The sequence below is a fragment of the Mastomys coucha genome, unplaced genomic scaffold (genome assembly GCF_008632895.1).
Source record: "Mastomys coucha isolate ucsf_1 unplaced genomic scaffold, UCSF_Mcou_1 pScaffold18, whole genome shotgun sequence".
Lineage (NCBI taxonomy): Eukaryota > Metazoa > Chordata > Mammalia > Rodentia > Muridae > Mastomys > Mastomys coucha.
Genome location: NW_022196900.1, coordinates 104474581 through 104487274, shown reverse-complemented (window position 1 = coordinate 104487274; position 12694 = coordinate 104474581). Strand labels below are relative to the sequence as shown.

Genomic DNA, 12694 nt, shown 5'->3' with positions numbered 1-12694 from the left:
CTCATTCTCTCTCTCTCTCTCTCTGTCTCTCTCTCTCTCTCTCTCTCTCTCTCTCTCTCTCTCTCTCTTGACAAAAATCTAGACAGTTTTCCAATGTAGTATCTCTTTATTGCCTTATCCTTCAAGTAGTGAATGGTATTGTGCCTTAACCTAACATTATTTTAATTCCTCATTTTCTTTGACTGAGCCATCCAGCTCCTCTACCTTTTCTTCATGTCTTATAACCTGTCTCCCACAGCTCCTCTATTAATTATTATTATTTGCCTTACTGCATTTTCTTTTTGGGTTCTGTTTTTTTATTGTGTGTATTGTTTCTAAGGACCTATTGAACTCAATTTTCATGTCATATTTTCTCATTTCCTTTAGGCATTTGCTATCATTTTCTTGCCAAAGAATCATCTTTTCCTGTCCTCTTTCAGCTGATTTGCATGGTTTACAATCTTAGATCTATTTGGTCATGATTCTGGATTTTCAATGCTTTATCTTGGATATGATGTAAGTTGACCTCCTTATAGGATACATATATGGTTTGTGGTTTGAGTCAAGGACATTTTATCTTAGCTTTACTTTCTTTTGGGTATCTGTTCTGAGCACCAGAATTCACAGGGATTGCTTAACAGTGTGCATTTTTAGCCCAGGGGGCTAGACTCACAGTGTGAGAAGTTAGGCAGGATCACTTGTATCTGAAGGGTTCAGAACCCAGGTGCAGTGTCCTACTACCTCCAGTTCTGGTCTAGTCTGGCAGCAACCTTGTCGGGAAGCTGTGCAGGGTAGGTCCTGGGAAGTTGTGTGGAAGGCAGCCTGCCACAGAGTTGGAGGAGTGGTTCCTGGTGGGGAAGTTGGGCCTCCTGCAGCATTAGCTGAGTTTAAGAAAAAAACAAAATATAAACAGAGGAACTATCAACCAAGCAAGCAAGCAAAAATACAAAACAACAAAAAGAATGTGAAAATTGTGAAGAATTGGGAAGCTAATTAATTAAAGCTCCGGAAGTAGGCAGGCTTAGAAGTATTGCAGGAAGCTGCTGAGTGTTGGGCGGGGTCAGAAGGAGTGGCTCAGAGGAACCAGGAGGAAGTGACCTCAAGCTCCGCCCTTTCAGCATTCTCTGAGCTTCTTGGCTGCCTGTGGTCAGGAAGTCATGGTAGGAGACTAGTGCCTGGTATTTGCAGAACCTGAAAACTTCCTTAAGCTTTAGTTGCTGTGGTGGCCTCTCAGGGTATTCCACAGATGGTCCTGTCACCTGCCAGGTCAGAGGAGCTGTTGGGCTGGGAAAAGGGCGGGAGCAGAGTGGGGTTGGAGCAGGAGTTCATTTTGTGCGGCCACTCTCACAGTTGTGTTGTGGATATCTTACCATTATCAGGAAGTTTGAGATCCTATGAATTGGGGTTTATGTTGTTGTTTTAATTAGTTTTATGGTTGCCAGAATATTTTTCTAAAATACACGAATAGATCCTTGGCCTCTGGAGTTTGTATATCAGGAAGATTGTCTTTGAAAAAGCCTTGTCAGGCAGTGGTGGCGCATGCCTTTAATCCCAGTACTTGTGAAGCAGAGACAGGCAGATTTCTGAGTTTGAGGCCAGCCTGGTGTACAGAGTGAGTTCCAGATCAGCCAGGGCTACACAGAGAAACCTTGTCTCGAAAAACAAAACAAACAAACAAAAACCTTTATAAAACACCTTGAATTCAAATTAATTCATGCTTTCTTACCCGCCCACCCCCATCACCATTTGCCATTTCATTTCCCTTTCTCTAGGGAACTGAATAAGACATTCCAAGAGAGCTTTCTAGATATTTGTCATATGGTGAACCAATGCAGATTTGATTGAATTATAAAATATTGGTTATAAAGCACCATCATATGGCTTTAAGTATTAACATTAAGCAAGCAAAGTTATACTCTCCATTAATTTAACACTGAGGTATATGCAGTCTTGATGTAAATATGGCATTCAGAAATGTGTCTCCACAGGCTTAGTTATTAATGTTACACCTTAGGTTTGAATGAAATATGAAGACAGGATTGCAGCAAGGCAAGTCTGAGGAGAAAGTATATATAGTAGGTTATGTTAACCCTGAGTATTGCCAAAGAAAAAGCAATTTCACCATGTGGGCAAGCTTTATAAAATATTACATCCCCTCCAAGAGAGGGACTTTGGTCACATGCTACAGGCAGTTTTATAGGCCATTGTAGTTTCCTATGAGGCCTTATTATTTTCCTAAGACATGCAACCTGCAACATTGCAAGAAGATCCCTGGTTCTTGGGCTGGTGGTGAGGTCAAATTTTGTCATTTCAATCTCAGGGAAAAAGCATTCAGAGTGATTAGGTCGGGTCCAGACAGAGCCAGGCCATCTGCTGGGGGGAAGGGAATTGAGGATGAGGAGGATATAGGGGCAGTCCTAGAGATAACCAGGAGCCAGGAAAGCATCTGTCTTCATTGATATGTTAACAGACCCTAGTTAGCCATTCCTACTGAATTTCTTTGAATCCTTCCAAGGTTCAGCACAGTATGCTGAGAGAGGATGACACCAGGCCAAGATATTTTGATAAAACAAAACCAACTTACTATACATAAAGACAAAATTAGACAGCACTTTTGGAATAATTCGGAGTGCTCACTTACATAAGAAAAATGGCTCCTTGCTTCATGAAAAGCACTCTGCCCATGCACATTCATGGCTTGTTGAGTTCTGCACTGTGGATTTCCTGCAGATGTGGGAATGCTTAGACCCTGCACTTAGGGCTTTTTTTTTTTCAGAGACCTCTTTTTGGAGAAGATCAACAGTCTGCATTCTGTAGATCAGAATAATTTTACTGCCATCTTCCTTACTCCCTTGTTGCTTGGAAAGGACTCTGTATGTGTGTCAACTGTGACTGACTCTCACATCTCATAGGGTAAACTGAAATCCTCAGAGAAAAGAGACATTTTCATGATATCTTCTCTTTCCTTCATGTTTATCCTTTTGTGAGGTATTGACATCTTTCATTTTTGTTCCATGAAAAGTTCCAGGTTCTTTCTGAACAATATTTTCCCATTTTCAGGCCTCCACATGCTAAGCCAAATCTGCATGAGTGTAAATCAAGACTAAAAGCTCTGGATGGTAAAGATCGAGAAGACTCTAAAAAAGATCAAGGTATGTTAGAGGAATTGAACAAGGAAGGGGTGGAGTGGGGCTCACCTGACAGTAGAAAGAGGACATACATTTGATTTTGCCCGATTCTATTTCTCTAATAATTCTGTAGAAGAATAATATTAGATATGATGATAGGGATTTCCCATGGTAGGCAGTGCTGTCAGATGCTTCTTGATGTCAATATTCAATTAATTTTGATGCTGGAATTTACTGTTACCCATTGAAATCAAAGTTTCTTTTATGCAGACTGAAAACAGCATCAGGCTATGGGTGTAACAAGGGCATTTTAAACATGAAGCAAATGTAAGTAGTAGATTCCCTCCTAGGGTCTTTGACCTTCCTTACTGTATTTTAGGCAGATTTCCAGTGTAATCTGTGTTTCTTTTCCTTGTGGAACTGGCCTCAGCTTAAAACAGAGAGCTTTGTGTTACCCACAGATTGTCGTGGCACTATGATAACAGTGGCCATGCCTTGTCTGGCAGATTCAGATTGCAACACACAGGTTGTAACCTGAACCTGAGTATGACCACTGAGAAATCTGCCTCCTGCTCCCCTTTGCATAGCAGTGTTTGACACTATGAAAGTTCCCACCAGGGAGTCTAAGATTTCTGTTGAGATTGAATGGTCTGATATGAGGTGGTTTTCTCCAGGAGGTCACTTGCTTTCTTTCATTCTTTTTTTCTTTCTTTCTTTTTTTTTTTTTTTTTTTTTTTAATTTTCATCTTAGTACTACTTTCATTTTGTTCCATAAGTTTAGGGATGTTGTGCATTCTTTTTCATGAAAATTTAAAAAGTCTTAATTCTTTCTTATTTCTTCCTTGACCAAGTTATCAATGAATAGGGTGTTGTTCATCTTCCACATGTATGTGGGCTTTCTGTTGTTTCTGTTGCTATTGAAGACCAGCCTTAGTCTGAGGTGATCTGATAGGATGCATGGGATTGTTTCAGACTTCTTGTATTTGTTGAGGCCTGTTTTGTGTCTGATTATATGGTCCGTTTTGGAGACGGTACCATGAGGTGCTGAAAAGAGGTATATTCATTTGTTTTAGGATGAAATGTTCTATAGATTATCTGTTAAATCCATTTGGTCCATAACTTGTGTAAGTTTCAATGTGCCTCTGTTTAGTTTGTGTTTTGATGATCTGTCCATTGTTGAGAGTGAGGTGTTTAGTCGTCCACTACTATAGTGGAGGTGCAATACATGATTTGAGCTTTAGTAGAGTTTCTTTTATGAATGTGGGTGTCCTTTCATTTGGAGGATAGACATTAAGGATTGAAAGAGTTCTTGTTGGTAGATTTTTCCTTTGATTAGGATGAAGTATCCTTCCTTATCATTTTTGATAACTTTTGGTTGTAAGTTGCATTTATTTGATATTAGAGTGGCTACTCCAGCTTGTTTCTTGGGACCATTTGCTTGGGAAATTGTTTTCCAGCCCTTTACTCTGAGATTGAGTCTTTCTATGAAACTGAGATGTATTTCCTATATGCAGCAAAATGTTCTTCCTGTTTACATATCCAGTTTATTATTCTCTGCCTTTTTATTGGGGAATGGAGTTCATTGATGTTAAGAGATATTAAGGAATAGTGACTGTTGCTTCCTGTTATTAATGATGTTATTTTTATGTTGTATGCCTATCTTGTTTTGGGTTTGTTGAAAGAAAATTACATTCTTGCTTTTTCTAGGGTGTAGTTTCCCTCCTTGTTTTGATGTTTTCCATGTATTATCCTTTGTAGGGTTGGTCTTGCAGAAAGATATTGTGTAAATTTGTTTTTGTCATGGAATAACTTGGATTCTTCACCTATGGTAATTGATAGTTTTGCTGGGTATAGAAGCCTGGGGTAGCATTTGTAATCTCTTAGAGTCTGTATAACACCTGCCCAGGATCTTCTGGATTTTTTGTTCTCTGGTGAGAAATCTAGTGTAATTTTGATAAGTGTGCTTTCATATATTACTTGACATTCTCCCTTACTGCTTTTAAAATTCTTTCTTTGTTTTGCACTAGGTGTTTTGACTTTTATGTGATGAGAGGAATTTCTTTTCTGGTCCAATCTATTTGGAGTTCTGTTGGCTCCTTGTATGTTAACGGGCAACTCTTTCTTTACGTTAGGCAAGTTTTTCTTCTGTAATTTTGTTGAAGATATTTACTAGCCCTGTAATTTGGGAATATTCACTCTCTTCTGTAGTTATTATCCTTAGGTTTGGACTTCTCATTGTGTCCTGAATTTCTTGGATGTTTTGGGTTAGAGGCTTGTTGCATTTTGCAGTTTCATTGACTGTTGTGTCGATGCTTTCTATGGTATCTTCTTTACCTGAGATTCTCTCTTCTATCTCTTGTATTCGGTTGGGGATGGTTCCATCTATGACTCCTGATCTCCTCCATTGGTTTTCTATCTCCAGGGTTGTCTCCCTTTGTGATTACTTTATTGTTTCTATTTACATTTTTAGATCCTGGATGGTTTTGTTCAATTCCTTCACCTGTTTGGTTGTATTTTCCTACAATTCTTTAAGGGTGTGTGTGTGTGTGTGTGTGTGTGTGTGTGTGTGTGTGTGTGTGTTTCCTTTTTCTGGGCTCTAAGCTGTTTACTTGTGTTCTCCTGTATTTATTTAAGGGAATTATAATGTCGTTCTTAAAGTCCTCTATCCTTATAATGAGATATGATTTTAAATCAGAGTCTTACTTTTCTGGTGTGTTGGAGTATCCAGAGCTCACTGTGGTGGAAGAACTGGCTTCTGATGATGCCAAGTAGCCTTGGTTTCTTTTGTTTATTTTCTTGCCTTTCCCATCTGGTCATCTCTGGTATTAGCTGTCTTTCTGTCTCTGACTATGGCTTTTCCCCTGTCAGCCTGTGTGTCAGAACTCCTGGGAGACTAGTTCACTTCAGGAGTAATTTGGATGTGGACAACTGTGGTACAGGGCCAGCTCCGGGGTATATAAAGAAATGGGAAAGTTCTTGTCCCTGCTCTTCCTTGGTTCCTGTGTCCTGATGCCTTAGGGCAGGTCCTTCTTGGGCCATGAATTTAAGCAGAAATGGTTGTCCTGCCTGTGCTCCAGGTGAGTCAGCACTCCTTGGGAGACAAGCTCTCTCTTGTTGGTATTTGAGTATGGAGTGCTGTGGTACAGGATCAGCCCCAGGTTCTGACAGGAACCAAATGCATCCTGTCCTAAGCTGCTCCTCGGTTCCTATGATCAGAGGGCTGTGGGTGGGTTCATCTGAACAGAAGTGGTGGTCTTACCTGTGCTCACATGCTTGGCAGAACTCCTGAGAGACCTGCTCTCTCCTGGTGGTATTTGGGTAATGAACACTGTGGCACAGGATCAGCTCCAGGAAGAGATGGAAACCAGAAGGGCACCAAGTATTTTTTTCATTCTTCTCACCTATGACTTCCTTGATTGAGCCAGCTCCTTCAGCTCGCATTGAAAGACTGATTTTTTTTTCTTTTTACTACATGCTGTATCTTCATAAATTGACATTCCATTGAGTTACCATCAGTCTTACAGAGTTCATTTCTTGTTTCTTTTCAGAATAAGCATCCCTTAGATTTTTATATGTCTGGATATAATGTTCACATCATGCATTATCGTAATTATACCTTTACCCACTTGTAGGAGTTCTCTGGTCTTTCATTCAGTTTGTTTCTGCTTATTAGCGTTCCTGCATTTGTTTCCTCTTTATGTCCTCTGAACTCATTGAATGATGTTCAAATTGTATTGAGTTCTGTCTCTTGAATTTGTTTCATCATTCATTTTGTCATGAGCATTGGTACTGCATAAGTTATACGGTTTAGGGAAATGCTATCAATATTGTCAAATTGCTTTAGCTCTGTCCTCTCATTTTTTTTTGGTTTTGTGGCAATATGTCATGTGGAAGGAATTTTCATATGATATATTTTCTTGTTTTCTTAAGCTGTAAAAATCTAGGGTGGTAGGCGTGAACTAGGTTACAGCTTCCTACTAGATTCAGCTCTGTTCTATGCAGGTAGAGCCAATCCAGAGCATCCTGAAACCTATGTGGACATCTTCCTGAGACTGAGTGGGAATGATAGGAGAGGGTGTACAGTCTAAAATTGGTTGGTTGAATTTCCTAGCCTGGGCAGAATTAGAGATGAAATATAACCTTAAGCACATACATTGTAGATTGTACTTGTGGAGTCCCCATGCTCTCTAAGGCTTGAGGGAGTTAAAAAAAGACCCTCTCTTTTGGAACCTCCAGTAGTTTCAGATCTGTCCCTTTCACCAGAGGGCAGGGAATAAAACCCTGAGTCTCTATGCCCAATTTGTACTCATTGCCATGATTTCTTATCAAATGTTGCTTATATTTGCAGGCTGTAAATGAACAAATTTCATGTTAGATAGCTTACAGTGAAATTCTGAAAGTATAAAGAACATTTCAAGGAAGCTATGTTTTTGTTTCTTCATGTGTGTCCTTTTGGAAGTTGTTAGACTCCTTTCATTATTTTTCCATGATTAATTCAGAAACTGAGTAGGGTACTATATTGTCACCATGAACTTTAAATTTCTCTGTGCCCCTGAGTTCAGAAGAGATCATTGGATTTCAAAGAACTGGGTTTAACAATCCATTGTGTAGTGCCATGTGGGTACTGGGAAACAAATTTCATAATAGAGGACTTGAAAAGATATTAGACAAGCCAAACTGTACACAAAACTTTTGAAAATGGTGATGGTGGCAAATCTTTCATTTGTTGTTAATGTCTCAGTAAACCAAAGAAAATTGATAAAGATGAGAGCCTTTCTGAATGTAATCATTATACTAAATCATTCTATAGGTTGTCTGTGGTAAAGCACCAATTCATATTTTCAGATACTACTCCATTAACTTTTAGAATACATTTATTTGTTCAATATTTTCTTGTCACATTTATATCACAAGGGGTATCTTGATTAGTTCTTTTTTAACATAAGAAAGCATTTTTGTCCAGTAGCCCTAGGATGTTTTCCATTACAGGACATGTTAAGCTTCAAGGACGTGGCTTTGGACTTCTCGCTGGAGGAATGGGAATGTCTCAGTTTTGCTCAGAGGACATTGTACATGGATGTGATGTTGGAGAATTATGACAATCTGTTGTTTGTGGGTAAGAATGCACTTTTTGTTGAATTCCTGATTCTTTCTTTGAATTTTCCTACTTTGTGTTTATGTAAACTCTCTGAAATACAGAGTGACCCCTGAAGGAGGGAAATTGTGGTTAAAATCATAATTTTCATTATGGTTCCTTCACATTTCTCTTATTTCTTTGTAAAAGTAACCAGTGCTCTCTTCTCTGAGATCTCTTCAGTCAAGACTTTCAAATTCAAAACTATTAATCATTCAGAATAAGAAATCATATTTCTATACATATAATAGTTGAAACATTTTAATCTTACAATTGCTTTTAAATATTCTTTTATTTATGATTGTAAAAACTGCACAAGGGTTCCAGTGGATATAGATCTGTTGTTTTCGAGATCTTTATTATTATTATTATCGGTTTGACATTTGGTCAATGTGTTTTATTCTGGGGCAACCTGATCCTTATCCTAGCACTTTGGATGTGGAAACAAAAATAATTCAGGAATTTTTTGTTTTTGTTTTTTTTTGTTTTTTGTTTTTGTTTTTTTCGAGACACATTTTCTGTGTTTAGCTCTGTCTGTCCTGGAACTCACCCTTTAGACCAGGCTGGGCTCGAACTTAGAAATCCTCTTGCTTCTGCCTCCCAAGTGCTGGAATTAAAGGTGTGCACCACCACATTACTGCCTGGCTAATTCAGTAATTTCTAATGACAATTTGAGTTACATCATAAATTTAAACCTGACCACATGTATACCTTGTCAGTTTGAATCCAATTACAACCGTGAAATTAGAGCCATATTGTTCAGAGATCTCCTTTCTGATATTCCATTACAGATCAATCACTTTTATGTACTAGATTCTGCAAAGTACAATTTTTGTCTTTTTTAAATGTGTTATTTTTTTATTACATTTAAAATGATATCCCCCTTCCATGTTCCACCTCCACAAACCTCTTATGCTTTCCCCCCACCCCCACTGTGCATCTTTGAGTGTGCTCCCCCATACACCCATTAAGACTTTACTGCTATAGTATTCTTCTATGCTTTGGCATTGAGCCTTCACAGGTCCAAAGCCTATCTTTCCATTGATGCCAGATAAGCAGCTGGAGTCATGGGTCCCTCCATGTGTATTCTTTGATTCGTGGTTTTGTTATCTGGTTGTTTGATATTGTTGTTATTCCTTTGGGGTTGTAAACACCTATAGCTCCTTCAGTCCTTCCTGTAACTCTTACTTTGGGGTCACTGGGCTCAGTCTGATGGTTAGCTGCAAGCATCTGCATCTGTATTAGTCAGGATCTGGCAGAACCTCTCAGGCGACAGCTATATCAGACTCCTGTCAGCAAGCACTTTATGGCATCAGCAATAATTTCAGTGTTTGGTGTCTGAAGATGAGATGTATCCCCAGGTGGGGAAGTCACTTGATGGCCTTTCCTTCTGCCTCTGCTTCACTTTTTGACCCTCTTTTTCCTTTAAACAGGAGCAATTCTGGGTTAATATTATTGAGATGGGTAGGTGGTACAATTTTAAAATAATACTTAGAAGGCCATTATCACTTCCTGTCATTTGATACAGATCAGATTTGAGGTTCTTCTGAAGATCCATATAATGATTAAAAAGAGAATTTCTGAATATGAATTTATGAGAACACTGACTATTGAATCACACTTACTCCTCAGATATGTAATCCCTGTTATCCCTAATTTCCCCCCCTTTTTTTTTTTCAGAAAATCACCACACATGTGGAAAATATGGGAAGGTATTGGAAGAAGACATACATCATGTTGTCCATGAGCATGGGCTTATCCAAGAGAAGTCTTCTAAATGTAACGAGCTTAGCAATATGATTCATGAATCCTCCCAAAGTACATCATATAAAACTTACCACAGAGATGCCACTCTTCAATCCTCAAACCTAAAAAGACAGAAAACTGGGACCACTAAAGAATTTTGCTCATGTGAAGACTGCGTAAACTATTTAAAGGGGTGTTCTATCATTAGTCTCAATGAAGGAATCCATATAGAGAAGAAAGAACAAAATCAACATAAAGAACTTGATAAGAATTTGCTGTCTAAACATAAGCTCATGGTGAAACAAAGTAATAGTGAAATGAACACTTGCAATTGTGGTGAAGTTGACAACTGCTTTACACAGACAGATGATCTCCAAAGTCAGCAGAAAGTTTGTCCAGGAAAGAAATCTTATATATATAGCGAAAGTGACAAATGCTTTATGCATCAATTGTGTCTTGGTATCCAGCAGAGAATTCATACACGAGAGAAACTTTATAAATGCAGTGAATGTGACAAATGCTTTGCCCAACAATCCTATCTTAGTATTCATCAGAGAATTCATTCAGGAGAGAAACCTTACAAATGTAATGAATGTGACAAATGCTTTATTGACAAAGGCAAACTGAGAAGGCATCAGAGAATTCATTCAGGAGAGAAACCTTACAAATGTAATGAATGTGACAAATGCTTTACTGACAAAGCCAATCTGAGAGTTCATCAGAGAATTCATTCAGGAGAGAAACCTTACAAATGTAGTGAATGTGACAAACTCTTTACTGAGAAAGGCAGTCTGATAATTCATCAGAGAATTCATACAGGAGAGAAACCTTATAAATGTAGTGAATGTGACAAATGCTTTGTCCAACAATCCCATCTTAGTATTCATCAGAGAATTCATTCAGGAGAGAAACCTTACAAATGTAATGAATGTGACAAATGCTTTATTGGGAAAGGCAGTTTGAGAATTCATCAGAGAATTCATTCAGGAGAGAAACCTTACAAATGTAATGAATGTGACAAATGCTTTACTAAGAAAGGCAGTTTGAGAATTCATCAGAGAATTCATACAGGAGAGAAACCTTACAAATGCAGTGAATGTGACAAATGCTTTACTCGGAAAGGCAATTTGAGAATTCATCAGAGAATTCATTCAGGAGAGAAACCTTACAAATGTAATGAATGTGACAAATGCTTTACTAACAAAGGCGGTCTGAGAATTCATCAGAGAATTCATACAGGAGAGAAACCTTACAAATGCAGTGAATGTGACAAATGCTTTATTAACAAAGCCAATCTGAGAATTCATCAGATAATTCATACAGGAGAGAAACCTTACAAATGCAGTGAATGTGACAAACTCTTTGCTCAGAAAGGCGGTCTGAGAATTCATCAGAGAATTCATACAGGAGAGAAACCTTACAAATGCAATGAATGTGACAAATACTTTTCCTACAATGTTAGTCTGAGAATTCATCAGAGAATTCATACAGGAGAAAAGTTTACAAAAATGCTGTGAATGTTACAAAAGTGTTACCCACAAATCAGTCTTAGGAATTAACAGAGATTTCAAATAGTAGAGAAACTTTATAAATGAAGTGAATGAGATTATCATTTGCCATGAAATATCATCTTATGATTCATTGGAGTATACTTACAGCAGAGAAACTTTTCAAATATATCGAAGGTGTGAATCTTTTCTTTTGGCCTGTCCCTTTGAATATAGCAGATAATATATACAGGCAAGAATCTTAACAAATATAATATATGATGAAATATCTTTGAATTCATTTCAGTTCCAAGAAAATGTGTAAAATTATATGTGGGACAGTAGTTCTCTTGGGAAAATTGTGGCATATGTTTTATTAAGGGTATATTCTCTGCAACACTTCTTAAGACACCACACTAGAGAAATATTATGCTATGGATAACTTTTGAAAACCTTTATGCAGCGTTCAAATCTTAGATGATGTCAACTTTTTATTGCTGGAGAAATTCTGAATATATGATAATGTAGGAAAGTTTTTATTAAAGTTTTATTTGTTCGTCCTTAAATATTGCAAGATGAGCACATGTGGCGAAGCCAGAAGAATATAATGTTGTGTAAAAATTCATGAAGATGGACATCATCCATTTGAAAGGGAAACTAATTAAGTTGTGCAATATAGCCTTCAAAATTTCTAATAAAACTGGCAGCATTCTGTATGTTTTTTTCAAAGGAAGAAACTCACATAAATTTTACTTGAAAGAGTATTTGAGAGAGAGCAGACCTTGGGCGCAAGCTCTGCAGCCAATACCACAACACCCAGAGGAAGCTGCACTCCCAGGCACTCTGACACACCCTGGATCAGAGGTGAGGAGGAACCAACACCTGTCCCAACACTGGGAGTAACTGGGTCAAGGGGGACCAGGCACACAGGAACTCTGCCAACCCAGTGACTGGGGTTCCTTCCGGTCTGTCTGGGCTTGTGTCCAGAGCAGACCTTGGGTGCAAGCTCTACAGCCATTCCCACAACACACAGAGAAAGCCCCACTCCCAGGCGATCTAACAAGCCAAGGATCACAGGATCCCAGAACCACAGGATCCCAGAGACAACTTGCCTCTGAGGAGTTCTAACACAACCAGGATCACAGGAAGGACAGGCTCCAGTCAGATTTAGTAAGGGCAGGGAGCAGTAGAGTTAACCAGATGGTGGCGGGGGGGGGGGG

The 12694-nt window shown here is 38.6% G+C and overlaps 1 protein-coding gene across 4 annotated transcripts in view; it reads left to right on the top strand.

The window, feature by feature from the left end:
* The window catches only part of LOC116096997 (zinc finger protein OZF-like), a 41213-nt gene that overhangs the window by 22681 nt on the left and 5838 nt on the right, over positions 1-12694 (top strand). Inside the window, exons 2-5 of one of the 4 annotated variants that reach the window (XR_004121182.1) lie at positions 3040-3131; positions 8097-8223; positions 9922-11672; positions 12205-12346. Coding sequence is in view for 2 of the 4 variants with exons in the window: in XM_031379412.1 (XP_031235272.1) it covers positions 3096-3131; positions 8097-8223; positions 9922-11504 (1746 nt within the window). In the remaining 2 variants the exon portion in view is untranslated. Of the gene's footprint in view, positions 1-3039; positions 3132-8096; positions 8224-9921; positions 12347-12694 lie in introns of those variants that run through there. The other 3 variants (XR_004121181.1, XM_031379412.1, XM_031379413.1) reach the window with 3 other exon arrangements.